This window comes from Mytilus galloprovincialis, chromosome 3, assembly GCF_965363235.1.
Source record: "Mytilus galloprovincialis chromosome 3, xbMytGall1.hap1.1, whole genome shotgun sequence".
In the NCBI taxonomy this organism is placed as follows: domain Eukaryota; kingdom Metazoa; phylum Mollusca; class Bivalvia; order Mytilida; family Mytilidae; genus Mytilus; species Mytilus galloprovincialis.
The window spans coordinates 16,273,454-16,290,463 of record NC_134840.1 but is presented as its reverse complement, the minus strand read 5'-3'; the positions used below and the strand labels follow the sequence as shown (position 1 = coordinate 16,290,463).

Sequence of the window (17,010 nt, the reverse complement as noted above, 5' to 3'; positions counted from 1 at the left end):
AGTCCATCCATCAGTCCTGCAAATCAGTTTTCAACACTTTTTTAGTCATGCTTGAAGATATTAATTTGATATTTGTTATAATATTTTAATCACAACAAATTACATATCAAATTTGAAACTGGTTTAAGGTTCAAATGAATTTCTGCAGAGTCCTCTGACTTAGAAAATACAGGCATTAATAATCCTTTCACCAAACTTTCTTCTGTCATATTTGAAGATATCAATTTGATTTTTGTTATAAATCTTGCACCATGACAACTTACAGATCAACTTAGTATTTTTGAATTTTTTGAAATATTTTATCTTTCTGAATGATTTACACTATCAATGTTTTTTTTTATTCTAACTCTAATCATAAATCATTTAATTAGAGAGACAAAAGTTCTAAATTTACTGGCATCAACACTGATAAATCCTAGGAATGACAAACAATCCAGCATTATTTTCCCTTGATGGTACGAAATATTTGCTCCCATATATCTCCTCTGTCTCTCCTAATCACATGAGAACACCTTACCTGTTGGTTATTAATTTACTTCATCAAAGATTTAACACCTGTAGTTACCTGTAAGCCTCAGGTGAATATCCATCAATCATGGACCAGTTAGACTTGTCTAGACTGACTTAGTACCAAGTAAAAGGGACAAAACTAATTGGTACATGCTTGATCTTCCCAACCACCAAATTAGATGTTGATGGGACTAATTCTTTGTCTTATATGAAAGTTAAGGTTTAAAGCATTTGACAACTTGACAAATGTTGTATGTAGGTCTCTAGGGTGTTAAAAATTAAAAGCTTTTTTTAAAAATTACTTTACTTTATTATAAAATCTGCAGTTTTCTTCCTCAGCTTTGATAAATTTGACTCATTGTTTTAGAAATGTAGGAATACTTTTCTCTCACCTCCCTCACTTTAAGCAAGACGTCAACTAAACTTGGTGTATTGAATGATCATGTAAGGTGCATATGCCGGCATGACATTTCAGCGTGTCTACCTTTTTATACGACCGCCAAAAAAAATTGCGGTCGTATATTGGTATGACGTTGGCATCCAAAGACACATTGGTTTTCGCACTATAACTTTTCTAAATTAGTTTAAATAAATTGAAATCTATAAAATTTAAACACAAGGTTTATGACCGCAAAAGGAAGGTTGGGATTGATTTTGGGAGTTTTGGTTTCAACAGTTAAGGAATTAGGGGCCAAAAAAGGGCCCAAATAAATATTCTTAAGTTTTGGTCCCGTTTTCAAATTGGTCTACATTAATGTCCAAAGGGTCCAAAATTAAACTTAGTTTGATTTTAACAAAAATTGAATTCTTGGGGTTCTTTGATATGCTGAATCTAAACATGTACTTAGATTTTTGATTATGTGCCCAGTTTTCAAGTTGGTCCAAATCAGGGTCCAAATTAAACTTTGTTTGATTTCAACAAAAATGGAATTCCTGGGGTTCTTTGATATGCTGAATCTAAACATGTATTAAGATTTGCTTATGGAGCCAGTTTTCAAGTTGGTCCTAATTGTGGTCCAAAATTAAACTTTGTTTGATATCAACTAAAATTGAATCCTTGGGGTTCTTTGATATGCTGAATCTAAACATGTATTTAGATTTTTGATTATTAAGGCCCAGTTTTCAAGTTGGTCCAAATCGGGGTCCAAAATTAAACTTTGTTCGATTTCAACAAAAATTGAATATATAGGGTTCTTTGATATATGCTGAATCTAACTATGTATTTAGATTTTTGAGATTTGGGCCCCGTTATCAAATTGGTCCACAATGAGGTCTAAAGGGTCCAAAATTGAACTTTATTTGATTTCATCAAAATTGACTTCTTGGGGTTTTTTGCTATGCTGAATCTTACCATGTATTTAGATTTTGGATGTCATGTCCATACTTTTTCCAACTGTTCAGGGTTCGAACTCTGCGGTCATATAAAGCTGCGCCCTGTGAAGCATCTGATTAAAAATTTACATTTTTAAAGTCTGTTGACGTTTTGAGTGAAGGATTTTAATATCATATTGAACAAAAGACAATATTCCTTTAAGTTTGCAAATTATTTTCACTCATAAAAGTTCATTGTCCGAAAAGTTGAATGACATTTGGTTAAAACTGAGGGCTTTAAAAATGCTAATCCAAGAAAACATTTGCATTTTATATTGTAGTTAACAATTGCTTACTCAAGAGATGGGAGGAAAAATGAAAACCGCTGCGGAAATATTCTATCAATACACTAATATCATAGGTTAAAATTGGAACATGGGGATTAAAATATTTTTGCCTTGGATCAATGAAATCATGCAAAATGTTGAGGGTTTTTAAAGGATTTTAGTCAAATTGAATTATGTTGTAAAATTTTATGTCTATCTTTACAAGTCATATACAATAGTTTCCTTGATTTTACTGAGAAGGAAAATTGGAATTTAGTACCGAGGAAAATATTAACAAAGAAAATATATTCAGTAAATTATAGAGAAGTAGACCTTTTATGAAGATATGGTTTTTATAATAGAATTAATGTGGGTGCAATGAATGTAATAGCCATAAACTCTTACACTAGTTTCTCATTACTTCTTCTGCTTGCATAAGTCGACACAAACTTCTAATCAGATATTTTTTTAATATACCTCAATAAAATTTGATATTTCTGTGAAATGTAAATGATTTAGGCATTGTACCACGTGCATTTTCTAAAAAGTAGGAACATTTTAATAAAACTATGTAATTCCAATCCTTTTATTTAAGGAAAAAACTTTTGAACCTGAAATTATTTTATACCAAACTTTAATGAATAATGTTTCTTCAGACAGTAATTAAATAAAGGTCAAGGTCATAACAGTTATAATTGGCTGACATTTTTCTAAAATTTGTATCCAATCATTTTCCCTGTAAGGAGTTTGTAATGTGAATGGATATGACCTCTACATATGTTGACACTGTAACAACTGGACCTTATGTTGAAAAATACTTAAAAAGAGAATTATTGACCAATTGTAGACTTCATTCAGCATCTCTTCTTGTTTAATGAGGTGGTATATTAACTATCAATAATATCAAAATTCCTTTATCAACAGCTTGGCTCTTTATTAAAAAACCACAGTCACCTGATGAAGAAAAAGTTTACTGTATGAATCATGGTAACATAAATATCAACTTCAGTATTTTTCTCAAATGAAATATTTAGATGTAAGCTTAAATTTGATGTTGATTTTGATTTTGTTATTATAGATAGATCTTTATTCATAAGAAATTGGATTGTGTGAATTGCAAGTTTTTTCAGCATCTTTGTGTAAGTTCAGTTTTCTATACAAACTAACTTTTTATCAAGGTCAAGCCGTTAAAGACCATGAAATATATGAGTTTGTGGACCATTGAAGCATCTGTAAATAGGTTTAATTTCCTTAACAACTTGACCTTTTTTGAGGTTCATCATTCTGGGTCAAAAGCAAATTTTAATTATATGTTTGTGGACTATTGAAGCATCTGTGAATAGGTTTGTAAGGTTTTATTTTTTTTTGAGCTGATGAAAACTTAATGAGTTTGTGGACTATTGGAGTATCTAGCTGTAAATAGGTTTAGTATCCTTGCCAACTAAGGTTTTCCTGACAGTTGTCACTCTTGGACCATAAAAAGTTGAAGCATCTGTAAAGAGGTTAAGCTTGCTTGCTATCTTGGCTCTTTCGTGAAGGTATGAAGGTCATCAATTTGGGACCAGGAAATATATATATGAGTTTTTGGACTCATTAGAGCATCTATAAATAGGTTTAATTTCCTTGCCAACTTGGCCTTTTCTGAAATCATCAATGTGAGACAATCATATTGATTTGTTATGAGTTTTCGTACTATGAAGCATTCTTTTCTAAAGTTTCCTTGTTAACTAGGGTTTTCTGCATATTATAGCGCTTTATACCTTACACACATATTTAGTTTCTGCATTATTGAAATTTAATCTTTGTTTGAGTAAAAGAATCTCTTTAACTTTGAATTTACCTGAAAAATCATAATGTTATGACAATTGACCTACACAAATGTCATGAGTTTCAGGTCTTTGATGTAAAAGGTTACAAGGCAAAAGTTTATGCTTTACTATATCATGTTTATTTTCATGAATTATGCATGAACAAGTCAGTACTTAGTTTGAAGGTATTAATACCCCTGACAAAGTTTGTGGGGAAGGAGGAGGGAGTATACAGGAATTTTTGCTGTTCTTGCTAAGTAGTGTGTATTGAGTGTTAACTTTGCAGTACCATTTTTATACCGATATACTTGCAGCAAATGACATTAAAATTCAATAGAATTTTGATTTGTAGGGTAAACATGTGATATTTTTACATTCAATTTACTAGTTTTACAGGTGTATAATTCTGAAGTTTTCTGTAGTTTTTCCTTTTATCTGCAGTTTATGGTGTAACTTTAAAGTTTTGTTTGAGTTGACAAGTACTTTTTATCATAGAAATGAGTCACAATTAATCTCAAGGTAAAAAGATGGTGACTGGTTATATCATCCAGTGATTATCTCCAGGGTCAGTTAATGGGGTACATGTTTTATCGAACCCCATACTTCACTATCATGTTCAAGGGGTTTTTAAGCATGAAGAAATTTGACAAGGTTACCATGTTGAAATGCATAATTGACTTATATTTTAAAATAGATAAGCAGGAAAAGGGTTTAATTTTAAACATGACTTCAAGCATAAAACTATATATATATTTTCATTTCATTCTATGTGATAAACCTTTCTCTTTATTAATAAAAAAAAATGCTTGATACATATGAATATAAAAAAAAACTTTAATAAACGAGTATTTTTTTTCCATAAATATTTCTTTCCAATAATTTACAAATTCCTAATCGAAGATCTTTTTATTACCTTTTCTTTATAATTGAAACTAAATCTTTTCTGTAGCATAGCAAGTAAATAGTCATTTCAGGTCAATTTATTATTTATAATAATTGATTAGTAGATATACCTATTCAAATTAGGTCAATAGTTGAATTCTGTTTAACCTTAAATGACCTCAGATGCTAAACATTTTGGTGTTGCCTTTCAATTTCTATTAATAGACACTTGTTCTGCTCAGGTAGTCATTTTTTTTACCTGAAATAGGACAGAGACATTTCTATTTTCTGGTTAAATGTTGTGGGTTAGATCTAACAGGAAATATAAACTGAAGATAAGTGTTTATTTAGTCGCTTGATATTTACCTTGTCAATAAATGGGGAGTGGTGTATAGTGAGATGAGCGGGATAAAAATGTAAATTTCAGGGTCATACTTTTTTTTAAATCTCAATGAATCTATATCAGTTACGGAAGCCATTTTGTTTCTGAGGGATTTTCCGATAGAAGAAATTTCCCGATAGATACAGGATTTAGTGTGTTGTTGCGTTTTAAGAAATGGATGTTAACAATGACAGGATGTTGATATATTGTCACAGGTGAAATTCAAGGTAAATCTAAATAGAATAATAATCTACCAGGAAGATGTGTATAATGGTAAATTAGTTTTCAGTTATATTTTCGATGGATTTTAGTTTATTATCGTCTGTCCTGATATTGTAAGTACAACATGTATTTATGTCGACATTTCTCAAAAATGATAAAAAAAAGAAAGAAACATTGTCATTTTAATTGTGTTTTTCGGTTGAATTTGAGTTGTAACAGAAATCAGGAAATCAATGAAGCTTTCTTTTGATATATAATATAGTTTTCCAGTATATAGTCAGCATATTTAATGCCTTATCAAGCACATCAATGCTTTGTCCATTTCCCCCTGGACATGTACATTTAATATAAATACATCTTTCGGCACACAGCTATCATATTCAGATTAATTTACAAAAATATATCCATTTAAAAGTATTTCCAAAGATCATTTGGGGGAACAGTTCTTTAAAAGTTAAAATTTCCCATTTAAATATGTTCTATAAATATTACGATTAATAAATGTATTTTTGATATAACTATAAAAGTTCATAATGTTTACCGCCATTGATAAGCGCCATCTGTTAAGATGAAGATAGATTGATAAAAACACTATCAGCTGCAGTTATCTTTATTTTTAAAGTCCTTACAAAAGCCATGTCCAGTCTAAAATCTTCAGGTAATTTAAAGGTAGGAGACTTTATCTGATTGACCATTGTCCTATGAACCCATTGACCTTCTCTCAAGTGTCCACACAGATTATAGGATTTGTGCAACTGACATGGACAGTGACTGGATTAATAATGCTTATGGGTGAATGTGATTTTTTAATGTTATATGGGACGTGACTAGGTTGTTGAACTGAAACATCTTGTTATGGCTGGCAGCTGGGCAGTGAGAAATTTACCTGAGAATTTCTTGTTGTTTTCTTTAGATTATATGATGCATTGAAGATGGTCACTTCAGAAGGTCAGTAAAGAGTAATGTTTTGTTAAAGTAAAAGAGATGGTTTTCTTTGTGTTTTGCTTATTTATTTGAGTAAAACATATGTCTGTTTTTTGGGGGTATCATCGAAGGATGTGAGTGGTGGCTACAAAGGGAAACATTAGGGTTTTAACATTTTTCCTTTATATAATTTGAAAACTCTTACACAGGATATAATAACTAAAACGATCACTTGTAAGTCAGTTGCGATTTGCAAAGTTAAAATCGTGTTCATCCATACTAATTAAGGTTACAATAATATAAAGGGTCTTTATTAAGTTGATATGAACAATAGTCCATTTTTAATTCATAAATATATTGTTGGCTATTATTACTATGACCGAAGTCATTGAATCTGAAGAAAAATATAGTCCTGAACAATTTGTATGTATGATGGGTGTATTGATGTCTTCTTTTAAGTTCACACCTTGGGTATAGTTTTCTGTCAGGTGAAGTGAATGCTGTCATTTATGTAATAGAGCTAAGGGCATGTGTTTGCTTTACTGTTGGATTTATAAGGTAGTTACTGCCACATTCTTTACAGGTTTTTTTTAAACCTACAGAAATCAAGACATTTTCCTGCAAACTCCTTGCCAAGAAGATTATTTTAGCTCTGCATGAATCAGACTTTGTGATTTCCTTGTATTTGGTTCTCGGTGCATACACATACAATGCTATTGTGTTGTGTGCTTGTACTATTGTGTTTAAAGTGCAGTAGTTATATGATAAGGTTGATTATTTGTCACAATTACGTGTTAATTAAGATTGTGGTGTCACATTCATTAGTCGAGTTTAATATAACCATGAACTCGTTCTCACATAGATATGCCTTCTTCGATTGGAATTATATTTTCACATAGTTTGTATACCAATATACATTATATGTTGGGAGATTTTGTCTGGAAAAGGTGTATCATGTCTTATAGTAAATACCTAACCCATAGACAATTTTACAAAAAAGTTGACCTGTTCACTGTCTTGGGTCATCAAAGAAATGGGCCTTGGTGCTATCACTTTATGTTTAAATTATAACATAATATGCAGAATATACAGACCAAAACTTTCAAATTAAGGTTTAATTTTATTAAAGGGATGAAAGCTTCAGTAATAATGATTGCTGATAGATTTTACACTGGTTAAAAAAATAAATAGAAAATGGATTCAATCTCAGGAAACATTCCCTATAAATTTCCAATGCTGTTCCCGGACAATTTTGTATTTCAAGTACAAAGACACATATATATAAATATATGAACAGATTTGTCATTTTATGGCAGTTCATGTGTAAATATTTATTGTTGTCCTTAGTGACTTGAGGGGAAGAAACCATTAGTGTATTGTTATAATATATGCACAACCCTCAGTTGTTGTATGATTGAGACAGGTTATTTTGTTCTGACATTAGTTCTAAAGAGATAATTAAATAAAGTTTTCCTTGATATTGCCTTAGTGTTATGCTGGTCTGGTCCATAGACCTATTACACAATACATCTATGGTTGATCTTTAATTATCCCTTTTTTTATTAACTGGCAATTAATTTTCATTTTTGATTTTAAACAATTTAGGCATAACAAAAATTCAAACTTATTTAAAATTTCTTTCATTAACCAAAATTTTGTATACTTTATGTTTCCCAGAGCTACAGTAAAAGTCTTGGAAAAAAATGGGTTCACGTTTATATATTTCATATTGAATTTTTACACCATGCAACATCAATGTAAAGAAATAAAAAATTAAGTTTGTTATGCTTGAAAAGAGGTGCACACATTATTTTAAGTCACCTTCAAGATGTCACTTGCATCATGCAGATAAAACAATTAAAATAAATTGAAATAGGATGAATGCATATGAAGTGTCATATAAATGTAGGTCTCAAGTTAAAAATACAATATAATGTGGGTAAAGCAGTGTTAATTATAACTTTATTATTAAAACATGAGGGTTAACACATCATTGTCAGCTTCAGTATATTACTATACATGTTCTGTTGTGTATTAGTAACAATAGGCAAACATTGGTAATTGTTTGGAAAAAGTATTGAGCAATAATGTTTCAATGGAATAAATTATTTTCTGCAAAAAAAACTACTAGGAAATACCAGTTTCATGTAAAATGACCATCTATTTATTTTTTTGTTTGATCTAAATGGAAAAATTTTATGTCTTCAGTGGAAGTTATATAAATTAAAGAAAGTAATAAAATAAGATGCATGAATTCTATTTTTCAGGATAACAAAAAAAATCAATAGTTTTATCAATAAATAATAACTTTCATTCTCAGTTTCATATAAAATTCCAACATAATTATATCCATTAAATCTAGCAAAGAAAAGATTTTTAGAGTGCAGACAAGTCAAGTTCTATAAAGTTGACAAGAATAAATATGTTTGGGTTGCAGACAGTACTTCAAAATATCTCCTTGTTTTGGCAGTGCACATGCATAACAGAGGCCTGCTAATTTAATGTATGTCATTGTCTGGAATGATGTCTATTAGAAATGGCGAAGAGGTATTCATTTATGATAGTTGAGGCATTCATTTATGATAGTTATAATTGGAATAGACCAATAGCCTGATGATATCTTACACAACATGGAGATGCTCAAGGTTCATCAGACAAGGCCCACAAGGTCATGTTATCATCTAGGATTGTAGTCTAAGGTCACTATTCTCTTTGATATTGGAGGAGAAAACTATTGCTCCTCAAACATTAATGGTATTAGCTTTATTAGCAATGGTGACAAGTCTAGAAATAGGTATAAACTGGGAAGGAAAGACTAGCAAACATAAGAAACATGGTCGTTAAGGTGTTGCTCAAACAGGGTCATATAAAGAAACTTAAAGGTTGGAAGTCAATAGTTGTAAAATGCACAGATAAAATTTAATGGTCTCTTTTAATATGTTTTAAGTGCTGCTAAGTGTGATGTTTTTCTGCAAGAGTATAAATAAGATAATAGCATTAACCCCTGTTCAATTTTATTGAGATTAAACAAAAGATAAGAAATTTAAATAAAGAACATTTAATATTCAGTTTTTAATTTCTCAAAGCAAATACCAGTTACGCAACTGCCTGATTGTTTCTTTGTTCCTAGAAAGATGTGATTGAATTGATCGACTGTTAAATCAAAACTGGACTTGCTTCCTTAGGTATTTCTCACCAGTGTATGATTAATAATGCTGTAGGAATATTTTTGACAACAGAAATGAAAGTCTAGATTGAGATAGAAAAAAAAGATTGAATATTTTTTTAACTCTTGCACTTCAGTATTACTTATCTAGAAAAACAATTTTCAAGCTGTCAGATTCTATTTCATCTATTTTCTGCTTCTTTATATTAAAAGATTTGCATTTTCAACCCCAGCAAATATGTTAGAAATTTATTGATTAAAAAAAAAAATCCTCGTTTAATACAATGTACTGAATAAATCTTATTATGGATATGACTGCATAATTTTGCAACAGGTTTTTCTTTTCATTGACGAGTCAAAAGGAGATTGGTTGTGTCAAGATATGCATGTTTATTTATCGATCGGCTAAGTGGCCAGACAGTGGTGCATTCAAATTTAAAACCGATTTAACGAAATTCTTGTATGATGCAAAGGTCTCTCGTATGTGCAGTATTATTTCCCAGGAACAGTGGATAGAATCAAGGTAGATAACTAGGGTTATGAGTCATTTCTCGCGTCTTTTTTGTGAGTGATTTTTGTTAACCAGACATGAAGCAAAGTTAAATTATGTAATAGATTTTGGAATTACTTGTGTTTTCAAGGATTGAGAAACCACAGGTAATGTTCAGACGGGACAATGATATTTGTTTTAAGAGAATTTATGTGCAAATTAAACATGCAACGTAAGTGCATTACGTGACATTTTGAGGTGCGCCTTTTATTTTTGATAATCTGTTAAAACTTTGGGAAGGTATGATAAATTATTATTTCATTATATAGGACAAAATATAACGTCATTTTATGGCGAACTAAAAGATGGACCACATTTTCATTAAAAAAAAAAGAAAAGAGAAAAGATTTTCTTTTCTTTTTATAACTTTTTCTATTACATGTTCTATGATTCTTGTCTAAATCTTATCTTTCTATTTGTAAGAGGAAAATTAAATTTAGTTGCTATGTCTTAATTAATGTAATGAATGAAAAACAAATTCAATGTTATATAATATTTACAATATTTGGTTTAAGTAAACTATTTATTACCTATAGAAGATTTTTTATTAAAGGGAGGTAATAAGAAGTGACATATGGTTTGATGTATTAGGCTGCTGACAGGCCATAATACTTGATCTGATGTTGTTCAACCTTACTCACTAATGAAAGTTGACATAAACTATCCATTGTTTCCAGCCAAACAGGAAAGTTTAGATAATATCACTTTTTCTGACATTGCTAGAATGTTTTACATATGGCATCCTTTGCCAAAAAGAACTTTTATTCTCTTCTTCTGGTATTTCCTTCCTTGTGCTTGCTTGAGGCAGTCTATAGTTGTCTGACAATTTTGTTGAAACGGAATATTCCTATTTTGTCTTGCCTTTGTCAGCTGGTATGTATATATACTTCCGTTCTACAGAAGTTGACGTCTGCATGTTGATTGTGAATTATTCATATAAAATTTTTTGATTTTGTATTGGTATCAAGAAGTACTATTTAATTAGGAGAGGTATTTAAGTAGAGTTAGTAAATGAATTTTTCAGTTATGAATTTTGAGATGGGACAATTGGACAGGATGTGAAAACTTATTCAGAATGATTTTTTAACCGGATGCAGTAAAAATATAGAAATAAGCAGTTGTTGATGAATTTCATAAGATAAATTAGCATAACATCAGTCACTTGTAGTACATTTTATGTAATAAATGATACTGTTGTGATTTGTCTAAAATATCTGTCAAAATAACACTTCCTTGAGTAATATGAACATTTTTTTGATAAAATTAATGATATATAATCTTTCCTTGTGATTGTAGTAGCAGATATCTTTTGAATTGGGATTTTCCTTAGAATAAACTATTTTTTATAATTTACACTGATAAACATTTTCGTCCTTGATCAAAATCAGAATATCTAAGGAGGACTAACATAGCTGTAACTTAAAAGAAAAACTATCTGTCACACTTGTAAAAGTATTTAGTAAGCTTTTTGCAAATGGTTACATTCAAACAGACATTATTTGGAACAGAAAGGTTGTCTGTATGAAATATTTTAGAGTATTAGCTTTATTTTGTTGTCATGCTGTACCGGCTTTATATTAAAAAAAAAGAAAAAAAGTTAGAATTAACCATATATTATTTTCTATTTTCAGAAAAGCAAGTAGTTTTTGGAGGAAGAACGACATCATATCATAAAAAACAGTCATTACCATAGCAACATACAACAGTCATTACCATAGAAACCATAAAGGATAATATTGATAAACCCATGTAACCTGTCATTGTGTAAAACAAGTGGATTTATTTGTGATACATTTTACAAAGTTTTTTTATTATTAAGTGTTGAAAGTTTTTATGATATTTGTTTGGGAAAGTTTACCGTTAGTCTTTCAGAGTTATTTTCTACAAAGAAAGTTACTTTTAACATAAAAGTTAAGTCTTATTATATTATTATGGCCATGGTGAACAATGCAGTGGTGAACTTAGCTGGTGTAAGTCAAATGGGCACTATGCTACCAAATAATGTTAAAGACTCACGATGGTTGACGTTAGAAGTTTGCCGTGAGTTCCAGCGGAACAAATGTACACGACCAGACACAGAATGCAAGTTCGCTCACCCACCACCACATGTTGAGGTTCAAAATGGCAGAGTCACAGCCTGCTTTGACTCAATAAAGGTAGGAATTTATTCTATTTGTTGTACTCCAAAAACTCAAGCCAAAGTGTGGAGATTGCGGTTCAGCTTCATTTCTACTCAGTCAGTTTAAATCAATTGATTTAGACAGCTCAGGATTGAATAAAACATTGTGATGGAATTTACTTCTAAATTTTATTATGTTACGTAATGGTTGGTCACTTCAATAACTAAATAGAAAATAAATAGGAATAAAATTTTGGACACTTGTAATTAACCAGACTACAATAACAGCAGCATCTTTAAAATATAATACCCAATTTACATTGATATCTAATCACAAAATTGTAAGATACTTTTTATAAGATTAAATCTTTTGTTGAGAAGTAAAATCATTGGCAACAAAGAGAATTTAGATTGAATCGTGGCCATTGAGACATAACTGATCATATGTTTGTACATCTGTATAGTACCAGTGACAGATAGACAGGTACAATGAGTAAGTACTAGATACAAACTTCACTTGAAAAAACATAAAGACAAACAAATACCTTAAAGTATATTGTTTGACTTGAATTAGTTTTTACTAAAGAAATCAGAAATTCAGCAATTCAGTGAAACTGGTAAAGCAAAGTGGGGATAAGGAGATTTTTTTTAGAGCAAATGTATTTGCAGTCAAAATTTATTGGATTTAAAAAAAAAATCCTACAGATTATCACATTTTATAAGAAGTGAGTCCAGTATTTCTGGACACCAATAAATATTTCAAGTCTACTATTTTGATTGCAAGTAAAATTTTATAAAGTCTGAATGCCCCACATACCCTAAATGAATAAATATACCATTTCTCTGAGTCTTAAATCATTCAGTTATTGCTTTGGTTAGTCACAAATTAAGTTTTCTGAAAGTACTTAATATTTTAAACAAGGTTTAGTGTACATTGCTTGAGACACCACTTCTGTAAACTTAATTCAGAACAAATAAAGAGACAAATTGAATAATTGTAAGACTGAACGAGTAAAAAGGTCATAAAATAACATTAGTAAAAAAAGTTTTGTACTGTTTAACGATTTATTTGACGACTAAATTATATTAGTTATATTTTATTAGTTCTCGGTAATGAAGGAAAATCATTCTGTATTCCTGATGGTTATTGCTTATTGGTTATAAATTAATTCATTTGCCAGATAAATATGTCTTTATGTTATAATTGGAAATGACATTTTTTTATGTGGCCTACCTAAAACAGATGAGACAGTGACTGACTACAGATTATTGACGGCTCTTGGTTTCCACCAGTTAAGATATTGTCACTCCTTTCCTGGGATTTTGTTCTATATGTATTATTTTAAAGTTTGTGTTGCATACAAGTCTCAAAATTTCCATTCGATCTTAATACATTTTTTGTATGACCATTCTAAACAGTCACAAAAAAATCAGGTTTAAGGTGAAAGAAGATATACAAAAAAATGGCTAAAACAGTAACTTTATAGCCCTGAAGTATAAGTTTTCCAGACATTGTTAAACTCATATAAGATATAGTTTGTTATACCCAACCTTCAATTTTGTCTAAGCCATCGAAAACACTGATCCAAGTTATAATAATCACAAGACTTTTTAAGTAGCATGATTATAAATGACAGTGTGTTACTCTTAAATCCATGGTTGACATTTTGAAACTTTAGTTTTAGTTCTAAATCTTTAAATCCATAGTTTTAATTTTTTTGCTTTTATAAATCATGTCAAGATCATTTTCTCCAAAGATTTAAATTTTTATTATCTCAGTAGGATTATATCTTTTACATGTACATAAGTATGATTAAGTAAGTAAGAAGAATTGCTGGATTGAAAGGCCTTGGTCTTTTTGTAAAGGCATGCTGGTCATAAGTGTCAGATGTCAGTGTTCAATCTTTATTATCCATATTCAGTCAGACTAGAAAATGTATCTATCTGTTTTGCTGTTTTTCTATGAATACATGCCAAGTAGAGAACTTAATACTGATCAAATGTGATTATACGTCTTCAATTGAACTATAACCTTAAGATAGAGAGTTAAAAATCCTACTCAGCTCTTTGTCTTATATACAAATCTGGATTAATGTACATAATGCATTACAATTATTAGTGTCCATAATGCATTACAATTGACCCCTTCCTTTCCTGACTATCCTCTGGACATCAAGCACTCACCCATCCTTTGTATCTAGTATTTCATTAATCAAGCTAGGTATATAAGAATTTTAGTGTCTTCATCAAAGTAATTTTTAAATTGTAATTGGATAACCTTTTGCAGACTTGACCTGATATAACCTTACTACCCCAGACAGTCCAGTATATCAATTGACTAACACCAATGACCTACCGGTTATATTGAATATAAGGATTTTAGTGTATTAATTAAACCTTAGATTTATTTACCCTTTTCCAGCCAATTTCTTCTCTTTACATATTACCAGACAGTACATGTTTGATTTAATAGAATTAGTATGAAAAACCAACACAACTGTTTACCTTACTCTTATATTTACTCAGTATAGGCTGGAGATCTATGTAGAACTTTGAAGGGACATTACAAATACTAAAACAATATTTATTTAGTACTTTGTTAAGATAATTATTTCTTCAGTCATGCAGTAAATTCATGGTGACATTATCCTTGTGGTTTGGCTCCAGGCATTAGTATAAATACATGAAACTATAATTTGTTTGTTTTTTTTTTTTTTGTTTTTTTTTTTTTTTTGTAAGTGGCTCAGATTACTAGTCATTAAGGCGTGTATATTCTCAGAGTTGGTTGTAATCTTGTTGGTCTTTGTGGACTTCTATATACTCCCAGGTGCTGTAATTGTGACTTTACATTTCCAGGGACAGCCATAAACTGATAGTTATTGAAGACCTGTATACTTTCCCAGACACAGTCAATTTGGGACCTGTATAAATTCTTAGGATTGGTCATTGCATTCTGGCCTGAATATATTATATATAGGGGCATAATTCATTAAGGGCATACGATACAGTTACAGGGGAGGTAATGACGTTGCTAACGTAAAATGTTATTTTCGCGACGTCAAAGTATGACATATCGGGAAAAGATGCATTTTTCGACTATTTTTTATCATTCAAACTGATTTAATTTGAAAACGAGTGCATGGACCCCTATTTTTTAAAACAACATTTTGTTTCATTTTGCAGGGAGATTATGTGGACCAAATTTTATAAAACTGTAAATAGAGGATTTTTTTTAATTTTGATAAATATACAGCAAAAAAATACGATTTTTTCTTAATGCATGACCATTTGATAAATATGAGTTATTTCTGAATAAAAAATGCATAATTTTTTAGGATACTTATAAAATACAAAAGTTACAAATTATCCAACAAAAAACAATTTGTGTTTATCTTTTAAAACAAAAAAGTTATTGCTTTCTTTCGAAAGGGAAAATACGGCCACAAATCCGAACTTTGAGCAAATATACAAAATTTCGACCTCATTAAACTCAAAAAGTAGCACATGAAGGTATATTATTTATTACATATTTGATTTAAGCAGGCAAAAACTAGTCTATATGGAAATTTTCTTCAAACTGTAAATACAGGATCAAAACTGTATCGTATCCCCTTAACTCATTGTAAATCTGAATTAATTCCCAAGCACAGCGTCTATAGACCTGTGTATATTCTTAGGAAAAATGATTGAAGACCTGTATATTCCCAAAAACAGTCATTCATTAGATCTGTATATATTTCCACAGACAGCCATTGTAGGGTGGTAGGTTTTTCTTTGGATAGCCAAATATGTTTTTATGCCCCACTTATGGGCATTATATTTTCTGGTCTGTTCCGTTCGTCCATTCGTCCGTTCGTCCCAGGTTAAAGTTTTTGGTAGAGGTAGTTTTTGATGAATTTGAAGTCCAATCAACTTGAAACTGTGTACACATGTTCCCTATGATATGATCTTTCCAATTTTAATGCCAAAATAGAGATATTCCCCAATTTTCACGGTCCATTAAACATAGAAAATGATAGTGTGGATGGGGCATCTGTGTACTTGGGACACATTCTTGTTCCATGGATTGTTGTTGCTGGTCTGTATATATTTCAATAGGGATTGTCATTGTGGATGTATATTAATTAGTTTTAAGATTGACAGAAATGAGAGAAAACTGAACTTCTGTGAACAAGTACTTGTGCTATAAAATCAAGAAAAAGGTACCTGAAGGTCCCCCCAAAAAATAAAATATAGAAGGTAAAATATAGGTTCTTAAAGAAAACATACACTAAGTTAGCCTTTTCTCTTTTAGAAATGGATCAGAGGCTAGTATTTACTGTTAAGTATAAGCCTTGTTTTTATCTTAACTTATAAACAAGACTGCTCTAACAAGCCTTTATATACTTGGTCATGATATTGCTTGTGGAGAGACCATACTTAGGAAGATCCCTGCCTTTGCTTCAAAGCCAGCCAAACAAGGATTGTGTATGCATTGCAATATGAAGCTTCAAGCTTTTTCAGGGAGAAATTTGATGCTCAATATAATTTATGTTCTTAATTTGAATTCGATTCTTCCCTTATTTCTCCATTTATAATATCACCTGGAAGGAAATGTTCACTTGGTTTTTTTTGTCAGTAAGCCAGTTTAAGTTGTAGTTTTGACTTCCTTTTTGAAAGTGTTCCTTATAACTATTATAAGTTAAGTAACAAGGATGTTAATGCAGTTTCTTGTTAAAATACGTCTTTATGTTAAACCTGAAACTTATTTTTTTCCCAAAAAAGTAGGTCACACAGTTTCCTGATGATAAAAAGTCTGCAAGCTTAATGA

At 30.4% G+C, this 17,010-nt stretch overlaps 1 protein-coding gene across 17 annotated transcripts in view; it reads left to right on the top strand.

Moving 5' to 3' along the window:
• The window catches only part of LOC143067267 (muscleblind-like protein 1), a 123,963-nt gene that overhangs the window by 53,524 nt on the left and 53,429 nt on the right, over window positions 1-17,010 (top strand). For 12 of the 17 annotated variants that reach the window (XR_012975899.1, XR_012975898.1, XR_012975900.1 and 9 more), the window contains one exon: window positions 11,713-12,237. Coding sequence is in view for 14 of the 17 variants with exons in the window: in XM_076240377.1 (XP_076096492.1) it covers window positions 12,013-12,237 (225 nt within the window). In the remaining 3 variants the exon portion in view is untranslated. Of the gene's footprint in view, window positions 1-5,255; window positions 5,555-6,370; window positions 6,390-11,356; window positions 11,594-11,712; window positions 12,238-17,010 lie in introns of those variants that run through there. The other 5 variants (XM_076240379.1, XM_076240380.1, XM_076240383.1 and 2 more) reach the window with 5 other exon arrangements.